This window comes from Gopherus evgoodei, chromosome 5 (assembly GCF_007399415.2).
Source record: "Gopherus evgoodei ecotype Sinaloan lineage chromosome 5, rGopEvg1_v1.p, whole genome shotgun sequence".
Taxonomy (NCBI): Eukaryota; Metazoa; Chordata; order Testudines; family Testudinidae; genus Gopherus; species Gopherus evgoodei.
In genome coordinates this window covers 111,809,672-111,826,343 of record NC_044326.1, presented here as the reverse complement: position 1 = coordinate 111,826,343, position 16,672 = coordinate 111,809,672, and the positions used below count along the sequence as shown (strand labels likewise).

Sequence of the window (16,672 nt, the reverse complement as noted above, 5' to 3'; positions counted from 1 at the left end):
GAAGGGAAGGGCAACCCTGGTTGGAGCTTCCGCTGATAATATACTGACAACCGGGTCGTCTACCTCAGGAACTTCCTCAAAGGGTAAGTTAATGTTGAGGGCGACGCGACGCAGGAGGTCCTGGTGTGACCTGAGGTCAATGGGGGATGGACCAGATGTAGCCGTCCCCGCCACTGCTTCATCCGGTGACGAAGAGGATGAATCCCCGGGAACCAGCGGGTCTTGGAGTTCCTGGTCCTGGGGGATGTCCTGCGGATCCTGTGGATCTGGTACATGGGCTGTGGGTTCCTCCGTACCTGCCGGGGGAGGTCTGCTCACAGTGGATTCTGGTGCCCGATGTTCAGAAGGGGCGGACCGTGGTGGAACTTGCGGATCACCTTGGTTCTGATGGTAGGCCCAAGGTGTCCAAAAAGGCCACTGATGAGGGCCCTGGTGATTATCCGAATCCCCGTATGATGCAGATTCTGCATGAGAGGAGATCGACGGATGGCGAGATGGCCACGGAGGGGCGGAAACCGTTTGGTGAGTGTCTCTGCATCCATTCGAACCGTCTCTATGCGGTGCCGGAGAACGGTACCGAGAGTCGTGATGGTGCCGGGAGTGGGACCGGGACCTGCGACCAGCATGGTGCCGGGAGGTCGACCGGTACCTGGAATCGCCGTGCTGAGATCGGCTGCGAGAGGCCCGGTGCCGCGAGTGTCTAGATCTGGATTGGTGCCGGTAGTATCTGGACGGCGACCGGGATCTCGAGCGGTACCGCGAGTACGACCAGTACCTCGATGGAGAACGGTACCGAGACTGCGAGCGGCCACGGGATCGGGATCGACGGCGGGACCGGGAGCACCTTCGGGATCTGGACCGGGACCGGCGAAGCTCTGTGGTGCCGGGCGAAGAAGGTCTCAAAAGGGACGGCTTGCCAATAGACTGAGGGACCCGCACCGGTGGTGCCGGGAGTCGAGGCAGCTCAGGCTCCGTCATGGCGATCAAGTCTCGTGCTGTGGAGAATGTCTCCAGCGTGGATGGCATGGTAAGCTCAACCACGGCGCGTGCCGGGGAGCTGGTAAGCATCGGACTCGACGGCCCTTGCGAGGCCGGAATCAACGGTGCGGAGGACATCAGTGCCGTGGCAGATGACGGTGCCGGGCGATCCGACTTGGTTAAGCGCTCGGACTGCGGTGTGGATACAGTCGCCGCAGGAGGCTTATGCTTCTTGCTCCTAGGTGACAGCGAGCGGTGCCGGGTGGGAGCTTGGGCAGATGAAGGCTGATGTCGTGGAGTCTTCACCGATGGCATGTGCTCCAGTGCCGAGGAGGTACTTGTTCCCGGTGCCGCTGCCGGTGCCGATGACTGGGGAGTCAAAGCCGCCTCCATCAGGAGTTGCTTTAGGCGAATGTCCCGCTCTTTTTTAGTCCAGGGCTTGAATGCCTTACAGATGCAGCACTTGTCTGTAAGATGAGACTCACCCAAGCACCTAAGACAGGAGTCGTGCGGGTCTCCTGTGGGCATTGGCCTATAGCAGGCCGAGCATGGTTTGAAGCCCGGTGAGCCGGGCATGGGCCCCGGTACCGGGGAAAGGGACGGGACTAATCCCTGAATCCCCCAAACTATCTACAACAACTATTACAGAACTAATGACTAACACTAACTATACTTGTAAGAAATTGAACTATATACACAATTAGAAGAAAAACGAGAGAATCGCTAAGGAGGTGGAGGTCAGGCAACTGCACTGCACTGTTCCAATGACTGACACGGGCGGTAAGAAGGAACTGAGGAGCAGAGGAGCCGGCAGGGGTATATATCCGGCACCACAGCGGCGCCACTCCAGGGGGTGCCCTGCAGGCCCACCGAGTGTTGCTAGGGTAAAAATCTCCGACGAATGTGCACGCGGCGCGCGCACACCAACTGGAATGGATATGAGCAAGCACTCGAACAAGAATTTATTCTATCAATCTGAATAATGCTCTCTTCATATAATGGAAGGGAAGATGTTTTGCTAAAGAATTGCTTATTGAGTGTCAGGACCAAATCTTACTTTGCTCCCATTATTATAACTGAACACACTGCAGGAAGAAAGTGAGTAGGATTAAGCCATTTTAAGTATTTTTGTATATAACATTTTGCTTGAAGTTTGCTTTTCAGTGCTCTCATCCCTCCATCTTCTTCCTATCTTGGCATGTGCATCCCCCACTGGGAATACTAGGTCTATGCCTGCTTTTGCAGCCATAGCCAACACTTGCTTGGCAGGCTTATGAATACTTGTCCCCGCTTGGGTTTGCTGGCATCTGTCTCAAAGTGGGCAGCCTGTGCCAGCCAGCAGACTATTAGCCCTGTCAAATATTGTGACTCTCTGGTGAATAGCACAGTATGTAAAGCTGGTAACACTGGAGTAGCTAAGCCTACAAATAATTACTCCATTTGCAATTGTTTACTACTTTATGTGCAAAGACTGGAAAAATTCTGACATACACAAAAGGATAAATGTTAATCTGTCCTGTGCCTTTGCCCTAATTACCTTTCTTCCATGATTTCTCTAATAGCTGCCACGTTAGGACCGGCTCCTAGATGGGTATAGAAAGGACCTTCGTCTTTTTCAATAATTTGCTCTGTTTAAAATAAAATCAAGGTTATTGCCTTAAAGCATAATTATTTAATATAAGAAATTGCATTGCAAAGCTTACCCACAGCTGGCCAGGTAGGACTCTGTTATGAATTTTTGGGGGCCAAACTTTCACACATACATGTCTAAGGTAGGCCCACAGATTATGCCCAAGTGTATTTGCAAAACATGAATTTACACATGTACAATGGGTGACAGTGTGTGCAAGTAGATATTGCACGCCACTGTACCTTTTGCAAGCATAAATGCTTGTTTTATATTTGCAGTTACAGTGAAATTAAAAATTAGCATTTCCCAGTAGTTACTTGACAGTGATTTCTCACCCCAGTATTTAGAAGGGAGGACTTTTGTGGTCACTTTGGCAAACATCATTTCAGGGGGCTATCACGTATCTGTTTTTTGCATGTATGTGTAACTTATACACCTAAAGCTTGAAAATGTGGCCCCTAAAGTTAAACACAGCTTGAGTGGAGAGCGGACTCTTCTTGTTAAGTTCACAATTGCTGTATTAGCTGAAAAAGGGGTGGGGTAGACTGGGTAGATGTTGAAGAAAAGCCTCTTTGTGTTGAATACATTGGAGAAATTATCTTAATATATCCATTATGTGAAAATGCAGGGCGATCTACACTGTAAGTAACAACGACAAGTTAAAACTACAAATGCAGAGTTTTGATTTCCCCATTCCATTTCTACAAGGCTTCTCAAAGTATGGCAAGTAGAAACAAGAAACCAGCTTCCAGTTTTGTATTTCCCCTTGCAGTATGGTAATGCATTACAGTACCTTCTCCCTTCGCCCTCGTGTTAAGTTTTCCTGAGATTCAACTCAAAATAAGATCAACTTTGCATTTGTAGAGAACTATATTTTCAACTTTATACCCTGGGGCAGGCTCTCTCTCTCTCTCTGTGTACATATGTGTATATACATATAAATCAGAGCGGTCACAATAAAGCTATTTGTCTTCACAATGAGGAACTGTACATTTTGTCTCAGTCCAACACAGCAAAGAATCATTTCTCCAGAAAAATGACTTCAAAATGTGCCCATAGTAAGAGGCAGCGTGGAGACTCATTTCTCCACACAAAACAGTGTGTGGCAGAATGAAAAGGAGGAACATGCCAGCTACTACACTTCTGTTCTTCCTACAGTGCCAGTCCTGCTTTGTGCAGAGTGGGAGGGGATCCATGGTCTTGCCTCTTTGCAGCCTCGTGGAGGAGAGCAGAAATGGAACATCCCTGTACTTCCTAAAGCACAGTGACTGAAATTCTGCTTGGCCCTGACACTGTTCATTACCAGGGGAGTGGAAGGGAAGAAAGGAAGAAGGCATCTATGTAAAGGGTTATGCAAAATCCAACCCTCTGTTTTCAGTCAGCCCTTAGTCAAAGGCTCAGTAATTTGACCGTGTATCTGAGTAAAAATGGAGTGAGGAACCCAGGTTTTGGCCCCAAGACATATTTCATACAAACAATATCTCCAACCTTGACTTAAATAATACTGCATCAAATTAAATAGTGAAGCTGATCTTTTTATCAGATGTGTTTGCATAATATATGCCTGTGTCTGAAGGAGACTGGATATAAAGAGAGAAACAGATTGAAGAATCTACTGTATATTAGATTTGTATGCCATACATTAATACTAGCACACAAACCAGACAGATAACTGCTTTGTAAGAAACATATGGTGGTGCTCTAATTTTAGTATAAAAACTACTGTTGCTGGAAAGAAACTGAAACTCTCCCTTGCTAATGGCTGGCATTCTCAAAAATCAACCCAAAATAAAACCAAACAAAAAACCAAACCAAACAAAACCCCAACAACTTTGAAAGCCACCTTCCGAATTGTGAATTAACAATGTAATTTTAGTACATTTCTTGTCACTTACCAACACAATTGCATGATGGGAAATCATATTGGGTTTTGACAGGTGTGTCCAATAAATTTTTTACAGGAGTATCCAATAACTTGGAAGGTGACTCTAAAAAATTATTTAGAACAGATCCAGCTGTTCTTTTAGTTGGGGTTTTTTCAGCAGAAGGAATTGCTTGTTGATCTAAGGCTGAGGTGTGGCTGTCAAATTCTGCAGCAATAGAATTTCTTGATAGGATAGTGATAGGACCTGCTGTTTCAACTTTCACATGCTTAGGTGATTTGATAGTAAGAGCTTTGTGATCAAACAGTGATTTGACCTGAATCTGTTTCAGCTGCTGTTCCATTGTCTCAATGATACTCTTTTGTTGCATGTTCTCACAACTGAAGTGCTGATTCTCTTGTTTAATTGTTTTTTTCCATGTTTTGTTTTCCAGCTGTCCGGTTGATAGATGCATGCAGATATTAGACTTTGAGCCAGCCTCAACTTTTATAGGCTTGCGCATCACACTGGGACAAATTTCAGGTTTGAGTTGTTGGTGTATTTGCTGCTCTTGCTTTTGTAAGAGATGCCACCTGAGAGCAGCATGGTTTTGAAAATCCTTGTGGGGTTGAGCATGAAGGTGACACCCTTTCTGGTCTTGTAGGAGAGTTTGTTGGCTGTGTGGTAAGTACCTTTGCTGAATTGGTGTAGCTTGCTGGCTGGACATATCTTGTTTCAAATTCCCACCACATCTCTCTGGTTGTTGGAGTGGTCGCTGTATAACTGAAGCCTGTTGAGATTGTTGCTCTTGTTTTTGAAAGCAATGATGCACCTCTTGCTTTGGGGTCATACTATTTGGATAAAATTGCATATGTTGCAAGTCCTGCATTTTGTTTACTCCAAAGAGTTCAGCATTTATGGTGTTTTCCTTCTTCTCAGAAACCAAGTGCTTACGGCCAGGATGCTGCAGATTAGTATTTGTTTTCAGAATCTGATTGTAAACTGAAGTTTTACTGTTGCTACTTTGTTCCTGCTCTAGTCCAAGCTGAGGGTTATGAGGGAACTCAGTTGGTTTTATATACTTATTCTCGGTTTGAAAACATTCTTCTCGTTTAAGCTGACTGTAGGATGCCCCATCTATTTGCTGTTCATTGTCACTTTGGGAATGGGAAAAGGTCTGAGACAGTTCTTTGCTTTTCCTTTGCAGGCCTTGCTGGTGGTGGTGGTTGGGGGTTAACTGTGGACTGTGTGACAGTTGTGTCTGCTGTGCCTGTTTTTGCAACATCTGTTGTAAAATGTTTGAATGTAAGAATTGTTCATTCTCTGTTGTCTGGGGATTTAAGTGCTGCTGTTTTAACAGGGCTGCCAAAGGCTGCTCAGTTTGTTGTTCTTGTCTTGCTTGGAAATGAAGTTGCTGTTGCATATGGTGTTGCTGCACGCAGGACTTCACCAGAGAATTCATCTTTGTGAGCTGTGGCTGGGGAGAGTGCTTTTGGGACTGCAGCTGCTGGTCAGCGATAGGATGGACTTGCAGTTGTGCTGCCTCGCTTTTGCACGGTTGAGGCATTTGTTCCTGTTGTATTATTTTCTGGCTATGGGATTGTCCTGAAGGCTCTTTTAATGCATCAGAATTCCCAGTATACTGATTTGAATGCATCTGTTCCATTGGATTTGGCTGGAACTGGAGAATTGACCTCAATAAAGCCTCACCGGGCTTCTGTGGGGAGTCTCTATGGTGGAAATGAGTGGAAATCAATTCTATCCAACCTGGTTTTGGATAATGTTGAGGCTGCTGCTTCGCTTGGTCTTTTCCTTTCTTAGGAGGGATCTCGTGTTCTTTTTGTCCCAGGGGCTGCTGATAGTGTTGCTGCAACTCTCCATTGTTCCCAACTACCTGCAGATCTTGGATGTGAGGTTCTGACGTTGGCTTTATTTCTTCTGTGCATTGTTGAATGGAGGTCATCATGGCAACTGGCAGATCACTTTCACTGCCACCCTGTTGTGACACCTCAGGCTTCTGTGGAGGCTTCTGTTGAGAGTTAGGTTGTTGCTGGGCAAGGTCAGGACTCTTGGACATCAGTTCCGCCTGCTGCCTTTCACTCTTCACTTCTATAGAAAGAGTTTCAACATTTCTGTTGTCATAGGGGTGATGTCCTTCTGTAACAGCAATGGACAGAGTGCTGTTCATTTCTGGAGCTGAGGGAGGAGCAGAAGCTGGAGGAGGAGTGAAGGAACCCTTATTAGACATTGAGTTGTGCACCATTTTTTTAAACAAAGCACCATTTTTTTCTGCTTGCTCTGAAACCCGCTCCAGGCTATTGTTGTGAGCATGCAGATTACTGCTGGAACTTAGTGAGAGATCTTGGTTGGGTGCCCGCCCCATATTTCCATGAACACTACCGTTTCCTATAGGTAACTGTTGTGTATCATAGCCTGGGTTCTGTTGCTGTAGCTGTAGTTCTGATTTCTGAAGTGAATAGCTACCTGGTAATACAGGTGGTTTACTGGAGTCTTCCATATTGTAGACCTCAGTAGCCACTACAGCTGGCACTTGAGGCAGCTCAGAGTTTGAGGTCTGTGGGGAAATGATCTGCCCTGAGGTATGGGATGAATGTGTTGTCTCATAGGACAACTTATTAGTAGCCTGACTGTTAATGGCATTTATGTGAGATGTGTTTTTCTGCATTGCAATGGAAACATGGTCTGGATAATATTGAGACAGTGTTTTTTCCAGGAGTTCACCATGCATGTTTTCCATGGAAGAGGCAGAAACTGTAGCACCATTAGGCATTGGCACTGCCTTGTTCTTAAGTAGTAAGACAATGTTCTTGTTGTGGCAATTAATGTTTTCCCTCTCTTGCTCATTCTGAATCTGGAGATCTTCAGGATTTTCTGAACCATCACAGTTGTATCTTGAAGACTGTATAAAATCAGAAGCTGCATTTTCTTGTCCAGTAAAACTCAGAGATTCCTTCTCATTGCATGAATTGGAGACAGTTGGTTTTTCATTGTTTTCCCCTGGCTCATCTTTTTTGCCATTTACCTCTTCATCTTGTTTAATTTTCTTGTTCTGATGAAGGCCATATAGAGAAGGCTCACTAAAAGTGCGTTTTATCCCACCATTTTGCATATACTTGGAATACACTCTCTTTTCCTGTAGGAGGTCAGGGCTGGTACGGTTATTTGGGTTTCCCTTCACGCGAGGTATTCCATAGCTGTTCTTAAAAAGTAGCCACTTATGGTCACCATTTACTTCAGCATGGGTTCTCTCTGTTAGTGAACTTCCATTCTGCAGCTTCACAGACAAAGGCTCCACCTGGCAAACATGAGAAGGATGTGGTATTAAAAATGGGCTCAATCTATTGCCATCAACATGGTTGGTTCTATCCTGTTCCATCTGGCCTGCTCCGGGGCCATCCACAAGGCTGCCCTTTTAACGTATCTGAAAGAGAAAAAGAGAGGGAAACGGGTGTAAGTTTAGTTTTATTTGATACAGATCAAATCACTGACCAGACACAATATTTGAGCATCTGCCCTCCTGACCTACCTAGGCACAGCATGCCACGATACAGTGGTCTCTCCCTGTTTAATCAAACCCAATGTTTTCTGAGGGTGTTTTCAATAGCATTGGACTTTGTTATTATAAAGTATCATTTATTTATGCTGCAGTATAATTTATTTTTAATAAATCAAGGATGAAACTTGAACTGAAACAATATCATTGGGCATGAAAATGTGACGCTGGTGGTGGTATGCAAGCAGAGTGAAACTGAACTAGACGGACTTGCTTTTAAAATGCAGGAAAAATGCTTGGTTTGTTAACGTTAAACCACTGTACCTTATAGCAACATACTGTCTTAGTTCACATTTTAATTTGACATGCTTTCTAAAGTTCAGCACACGATTAGTTCAAGTGTGTTTTCAAATTTGATAAGAACATTTTCAGCCCTAAGTAAGTTCCTAACAATGGATGCACAGGTGAGAAACTCAGATTAGTATAGAAAAGGGCATGCAAAAATAAACTGGGGATGAGAAAATGCTGTTCAAACAGAAATATACTTATCTTAACGCTAAATCTCTTGCATGATTAATAATCATTTTAATGAAAATGTAAGTATTTACTGCTTGCATATTCTTCGCCTGTACTTTTCTGTAATGATTTTTCTTCCAAGTAAGGTGGAAAATCATGCAGAAACTGTAGTTCCCAGACTTAGAGCTAATCCTGTTGTTTGATTATAGTACGCCAAGCCTCTTTTGTCTGATCTGAAGGATTATTGCCACCAAGCTTGCTGGTTAGAGAGGCACACCCGCCCTTTTACTTGTCAGCTGTTTGACAAGGTCATTTAAAGTTGGTTTTCCAAAGATCTCACCCTTAGCAAAATACACGCATGAGAAAATAAAACAAAAACTGACTACTCTCTACTGGAATCCCTACACTCATTCCTTATTGTTACAATAGTAACATTACCATAATGCATTTATTTAAGGGAAAAAAAATAAAATCATGGTATTCATCTGCAACAGACTGTTCTTGCTTGACATTATGAATGCAGCCTGCGAGTCTGCCTTTAGAATTGTATTTTTGTTTTTGTTTCGCAGCAAAGCCTAAATCTGTGTATCTTGGATTTGAGTTGGGTCGTTTGGAAATCCTTCTCTTCAATAAATATCTTAATATTCAAAAAAATATTTACCTTGTATTTATATAAAAAGGTTTCACATTGGATAAAAGTGCTGCCAGGGTGTAGTCAACAAATTCCACCCGTCCAATTCTGATTAGGCAAATCAACTGAAGGTTCAGAATGACAGAAAAAGTAGAGAAAGCTGTTGTTGCATTCTCTCCATAATTTGTTCTTTGTTGGTTTTCTCGTTCTCCACCAACAGCCCAAATGACAGAAGACAGACTGGCCGAGCACCTTGCAGATGTTAGAAGGATTTCATATTGGGAAAGTTAGGAAAATGAAGCAAATAATAAATACATAATGTAATAGAGATACAAATGAATCTAAGGTAAAAATTTTGACTCGGGCAAATTTTTGCAATGAAGACATTATTTCTAGTTTGCATAGAAAGGGAATATGAAGGGCTCTCTATTATTAATTCATACTTGCTTGGACTGCTAAGCAAGCTTGAGCCTCACAAGTGGCTGATATTACCACTCCACAGAGAGGACTATTACATTTGAAAATTTCTCCTATCACAGTAGACTTGCCTCCAAGAGCACAGAACAGGATTATTTATCCTTCTCTAATTTTTTTTACAATATCAAATTACACCTAATTTATACAATATGCACTGAATTCCAGAGTATTATTGCCTTACTAAGCTCAAGTGAGTAATAGAATTCAGAAAAGCTCTTAAATAAGAATTGCTCTTGGGGCCATGTAAAATTACTATAAGCAGAATTGATAGCATATATAAGATTACTGGGATTCCCTTTTTGTTCAGGGTGCTGACTTCAAAATAGGGACAATCGAAACATCACAGGTGCATGCTAGTCAAAACAGGACAGCTGGACATACGATAACCACCCCCCCCCCCATTTGTTCTTAAATGTGCTTTCAACCCTATTTTCCGTGTGCTCGGATTATTCTTCATACAACAAAAATATGCTACGGTCACGTTGCTTCCCAAACCCCACCTCTAACAAAGTCAGTTTATAAAAAGTAATTTGAAAAACAGAAACTAGAGATGGAGAAGATCATTTCTAGTCTGCCCCCCTAATAAAGCAGGATTCTTCTGTGTACAGTATATATTCCAGCATCTTGGCCTGGCTAGCTTTAAAAGTCCCAGGTGAAAAGGCATTTGTAACTTTCCTGGGGAGACTATTCCAAAGCATAATAGATATCATTGTTATACTGGCACATCACGGAAACTTTCTAAGTTCCCCTCATTCCATATAGTTCTTTGAAGCAAAAATGCAAAGTAAAGGATGCTGCAGAATTACGTTCCCTCCCAAGGGGGTTCAAGAAAGAGACATTAACCCTAACCTGAAATTCCTTCCTTTCCATTCCCTACCTGCTCTCTTTTGATACCTTAGCTTGCAGCTGAACAACAACTCCCAGAGGTGAAAGATGAGTGTTTAAGCTGCTAAATGACATAGTATTCTGAGCAAAGTACAAAGAACAGTAATTGACACTGTCCTATCAGATTATTTTTTATTTCTATGAAAACAAGGTATTAGTTTGTGTGACTGAGCCAGGGGAATCCTCTCCATGGTCCTCAAAGCATATCAGTATTTTAACACTGGTGGTTGAATTCTACTTTATCACAGAGGGTAAAGTTTAACTCTTGTTACAAGTTTTCAAAAGCTCCTTTTGCTCTGTGTTTTGTTGATGGATAAAAGAGCCTTACTACTTGAGAAGTGTGTGGCTTATATCTAAGCTCGGCATACAAACCTCCGTGCAAAGTGTGCCTGCTCCTCTGCAGGGAAACTCATGATCCTTGAAAGCCACGTATTTCCTTCCTTACTATATGACAAAAAATACATGCACTCTTCACAGGCTTCTCAAAATCCTCACACTACAAATCAACCAGTCCCTTGGATTCTGATTGGCTCCAGCATAAAAGGAGGTGGTGAAGGCATTCCAAAGCAGGATTAAACCATTTGACTCTTCAAAGCGTAGTATGAACTCACTGGTTTAAAAAGCCTTTAAAAAGCTTCCTTTCTTCAGAATAACTGTAGGATTGGGGTTACTTTGCCTTACTCTTGATTCCCCATGTCTAAACTCAGTTATTCACAATCCTCCTGAGTCTCAGCTTATTACAAACCATAAAAGGTGCTCAGACAAATCACACTAATTTTTTGTAATGCAATTTAAAGTTAGGAAATACCAAGCAATGGCATACCTCTGGTATTTATTTCAGCTAGTACACCAGGCATTTGCTTTAGATGCTACTGTTGAATAGAATTGTTTGTGGTGGGGTGAATTACTTTTCTTTTAAAGAAAACTCACCTTTACTAAGGATAGTTTATTTTTTCGCTTCCAGTAACAGTTGTTTGAGCCAATACACTTAGCAGTTCTACTTATTTTTTCCCAGCCATAATTTATTAGACATTCAAGTCACATCAGCAGCATCTGTGAAACAATTACTGCATCTAGGACTGACTCTGCAGTCTAATCCATCATAATTATGACTGGCCTCTTTGAAGATGCCATGATGCATGACTTAAAAATAGCACATTACTGTGGAAATGGATCAGCATCTCACATTCCACCAAGTTGTAATTCTGTCCACCACTGTTTGACTTCTTGAAGTACCCAGGGACATACATGTATTTCTTGCCCCATACGGGGCACAAATGAGAGATAAAGAGTTAGAAGTATATTATTGTTGGCTTGGTTTTGTTTTTCAAAAGATGTGTAAGTGCCTCTTTGGAGTGCTCCTGCAATCTTCTTGAGCACAGAATACATAAGAGTCCCTCATGTACAATTAGATGACAGGAAAAACTTTTTTTTCCCTCCAAAAGTAACCTTAATTATCTTGATTTACTCTCTTTTGATAACTTCTCTATTTTGAGCCAATTCCTGAGGTTCATATTTTATTAACTATTTGTATTGTGCCAGTAAGCCTCACCTCAGTCCCTGGAAAAATCATGGAGTAGGTCCTCAAGGAATCAATTCTGAAGCACTGAGAGGAGAGGAAAGTGATCAGGAACAGCCAGCATGGATTCACCAAGGGCCAGTCATACCTAACTGCCTTCTATGACAAGATAACTGGGTCTGTGGATGAGGGGAAAGCAGTGGATATGTCATTCCTTGACTTTAGCAAAGCTTTTGATACTGTCTCCCACAGAATTCTTGCCAGCAAGTTAAAGAACTATGGGCTGGATGAATGGACTATAAGGTGGATAGAAAGCTGGCTAGATCGTCCGGCTCAACAGGTGGTGATCAATGGCTCCATGTCTAGCTGGCAGCCGGTTTCAAGTGGAGTGCCCCAAGGGTCGGTCCTGGGGCTGGTTTTGTTCAAAATCTTCATTAATGATCTGGAGGATGGCATGGACTGCACTCTCAGCAAGTTTGCAGATGACACTAAACTGGGAGGAGTGGTAGATATGCTGGAGGGTAGGGATAGGATACAGAGGGACCTAGACAAATTAGAGGATTGAGCCAAAAGAAACCTGACGGGGTTCAACAAGGACAAGTGCAGAGTCCTGCACTTGGGACGGAAGAAACCCATGCACTGCTACAGACTAGGGACCGAATGGCTAGGAAGCAGTTCTGCAGAAAAAGACCTAGGGGTTACAGTGGACGAGAAGCTGGATATGAGTCAACAGTGTTCCCTTGTTGCCAAGAAGGCTAACGGCATTTTGGGCTGTATAAGTAGGGGCACTGCCAGCAGATCGAGGGACGTGACCATTCCCCTCTATTTGACAATGATGAGGCCTCATCTAGAGTACTGTGTCCAGTTTTGGGCCCCACATTACAAGAAGGATCTGGAAAAATTGGAAAGAGTCCAGCGGAGGGCAACAAAAATGATTAGGGGGCTGGAGCACATGACCTTATGAGGAGAGGCTGAGGGAACTGGGATTGTTTAGTCTGCAGAAGAGAAGAATGAGGGGAGATTTGATAGCTGCTTTAACAACCTGAAAGAGGGTTCCAAACAGGATGGATCTAGACTGTTCTCAGTGGTACCAGATGACAAAACAAGGAGTAATGGTCTCAAGTTGCAGTGAGGGAGGTTTAGGTTGGATATTAGGAAAAACTTTTTCACTAGGAGGGTGGTGAAGCACTGGAATGCATTACCTAGGGAGGTGGTGGAATCTTCTTCCTCAGAGGTTTTTAAGGTCAGGCTTGACAAAGCCCTGGCTGGGATGATTTAGTTGGGAATTGGTCCTGCTTTGAGCAGGGGATTGGACTAGATGACCTCCTGAGGTCCCTTACAACCCTGATATTCTATGATTTTATGATGTGCTAGCTAGGGACTTTGTGAATGCAAACAAGTTTGCTTGAGTAAACATCCATGATCAGATTCTAACCAGCCCCTGTACATACATCTAGTGCAGGAGGAGTAGGAAGAAAATTGAGGTGAGTTCCCATCTCCTTTGGCACTTCCACAAGGGCTGGCCAGACTCCAGTTAGGAAGAGCAGTAACTGTTCTCTGTTAGGATGTCCATGAACACTTGCTGGCTGACAGAATTAAGATGGGTGGTACTATAGCCCATCCGTATCAACTAGAAACAGAGCAGAGAACATACTTCATCTTCTCCAAGGTGTCTTGCTGATAGCCCAGCCATTCACAGTATATTTATGCAGCCAGACCTCCTTGGGCTGTGATCTCCAACATAAATGGGGTTGGACTTGGTCAGTAGCTGAATGGGAGAACACAAAGTAAAAGTGAAGGAACTACAGATGATAGCAATGGTCTGACAGTCCCTTCTATGTCAATACTAAACTACTGCCCTGCCCCAACATGATGCTTGGGTCACTGTACTGCTATACACATTTGGATGAAATAGAGGTCTAAATCATTTGCAGTCATTAAATTCCCATGGAAGTTTCTATAAGAGTTTCTGTTTATCTAGGTGCCCTGGCCAAATTCCAGTTTGGATAATTAAATTCTGCCTACTTTAATTCCCCTTCTAATATCAATTGAATACAATAGTAGGCTCACTTCCTGACTTAACTTGTTTAGTGTTACTGTGCACAATTAAACAGTAGCCTATCCTACCCCAGAAGTGGCTGAATTTCAGTGGTGGGCAACCTCATGCCTCTATCTAGCTTGTAAAGCACTTTGAGAGTCTTCTGGTTGAAAGAAGCTACAGAAGTAACAATTTCTGAATTTCAGCAAAGAAAGGGAAAAAGCTCAAAACAGCCCTTCTCTGTAACATCATAAACCATTACAAACCATGGGCTAAATCCTGAAGGCTTTACTTGGGCGAAAAGCTCTTGAAGCCAATGAGAGTTTTTTCCTGAATTGCATCTGGTAGATAAGCTAATGCAATTTTCAGAGTCTTGCTACAAAATTATCCCTGAAGCAGCCAAACAGTCCAGCAGCCACAGTTTGAACTTCTGTGTAGTCCTTGAGTAGTCCTATGTACATCATAATGGATTATTGTAATCTATAAGCAACGATGGCATGGATAAATTCTATGCCTGAAGAAATGACCACAGTTGCCTTAACAGATGAAAAAGGGGTGCTTTTGACCACCAGCACCCGCTGAGAATCCAAAAGCAGTCAGATCCAAATTCACCAAGCAATGAAGCTCTTTGACAACTTCCCCAAAAGAAATATGGGCAGGCACCAGTCCTTCCACGCCCTCAAGAAGTCACCAACATACCCCAACCTACTAGCATCACTCTTGACTTCTCTCGATTGAGCAACATTTTCATTTAAGTTCCCATCTCAGTTAAGCACTTGGAAAAACAGATACATCACATCATCTAGATTAGTTATAAGCCTCATGCCATCCATATATTGATGGCATCGCAGTGCAAATCATCTTGCTATCTCCTCAGTGGTCTCATGTGCACAACAAACAAACAGTGTGATAGAAAAGAAGCCTGCAGAACCCCTGAGATTTTCATTGACTCCAATGGGCTTTGGAACTCAAAATAATTAAAAATACCAATATTTATCTCTCTCATTGAGGCAACAGAATGAATATACATACACAAACATGTGATTCAGCATATTCTATCCATGGATTTCTGGGTCCCAAATCCCTTATGGACTATCAAAATTCATCTAATTGCCTTGTTTTAGATTTTATATTTGCACCACTTATTTAGCAGAAAGTTCTATAGTAACTATGCATCTGAGGAATCACTAAGGAATAACGTATCCCTTCCCAAGTCAATTGTAATTGATGCTTGCTAAATTGTTTCCAGATCCACCCTTTTTTTCAAACAGTAAAATATAAACAGTTTAGGAAAACACACCCTCTCGTGGAGCTCTGCCACCAGAAACGCAGAGGACATGTGGAACTGTGGTACAGCATTTTTGGAGGACAGCAAAACACCGTAGAAGCAAATATTTGGTATGGATATTGTTATCCATTCAATTACATGACATTTTCAGCTTCTGGAGACTATAATATGGATTGGAAAAGAGAATTTGGTCCCAAGTCTTAATCTTATTTTTGAACAAGCCAATACACTAGTTTAAGAAGATCTCAGGCATCAACTAATCTCAAAGAAAACAGCATAAATCCCAACTTGTGCACTAATTATAAGTCAAAAGAACCAATTTTCAAGTTACATCAATATTTAACAAGAAGCCACAATGTTATTCTCTCAGGACTGTACGAATATGGATGGAAACCTTGTTTTCTGAGGTTAACATTCTGGCAATAATTTCTTTTCCCTCTTCCAGGAGCTGGAGCCTCATTTTATTTTTATTTTTCTGGAAGGCCATTACCTAAGACATTGTACTAATCAAAGTTTGGAGTTAAAGCCATGGACACCAGAATGCTTCTGACAATTTTTTTAGTTCTCCCTTGCACTCAGCTTACTCCAGTACATACAACTTGTTTTATTTTCATTGCCTTTTAAACCTCTGCAACAGTTTAGCAAAAAACTGACACTGAGAAGCCAAACTGAAACATTTGGTTAGAATGGTTTTAGGAAAAAAGTTGGAGGGAGACAGGTGGCTGGTCTCTTTATGGAAACTGCCTTAGTGGTGAACCAGGAAAAAGAGTAGTCTTTATGGACAGGAGGTCTATTTAAAGGTATCGTCTTAAAGTTAAGCTTCACTCAAGCCACCGATTTCTAGAACAGCATAAAAATTCAGCACTACTGTGTCGACAAAGGTTATGGGTTAGAATCCCAGAATGAGCTGACATTTCGGCCTTCCTTCAATTTCCTATGATTCAAAACACATTCTTTCCCATGTTAAAATGTACTCTTTATGGCAAGAGGCAGCATGAAGAGATAGAGAACTAACTAAAAGAGAAGAAAAATAGCAGACTGTGTTTTAAGTCTAATTAAGGCTTTTAGGCTCCAACGGTAGATCCTCGTAACGGTGATATTGATATGGTTCTATAGGGAACTTCAGTTCTCCTCTCTGGCAATCCTTTTAAAATACTTTCAAAGCTTTGAAAACAGTCAGCTTTTCTTCATTCTGGCAGGCTGCCATTCACTGCCAACTCAATTCAGCTCATAATCTTCCACGGCCTCCAACAGCCCACATGGATTTAAGAGAATTTTAAATGGCTGAAGTACTAGTGAAGGACTTAAGACATTTTGGGATATTTAAAAAAGCA

General features: G+C 42.5%; 1 protein-coding gene across 1 annotated transcript in view; it reads right to left on the bottom strand.

Annotated features, from left to right (window-relative positions):
• The window catches only part of TET2 (tet methylcytosine dioxygenase 2), a 96,206-nt gene that overhangs the window by 30,695 nt on the left and 48,839 nt on the right, over window positions 1-16,672 (bottom strand). The window contains exons 2-3 of the mRNA XM_030564492.1: window positions 4,504-7,912; window positions 2,516-2,606 (exon numbers count right to left, since the gene is read on the bottom strand). Of these exons, the coding sequence (XP_030420352.1) occupies window positions 2,516-2,606; window positions 4,504-7,867 (3,455 nt within the window). The 5' untranslated portion in view covers window positions 7,868-7,912. The remainder of the gene's footprint in view (window positions 1-2,515; window positions 2,607-4,503; window positions 7,913-16,672) is intronic.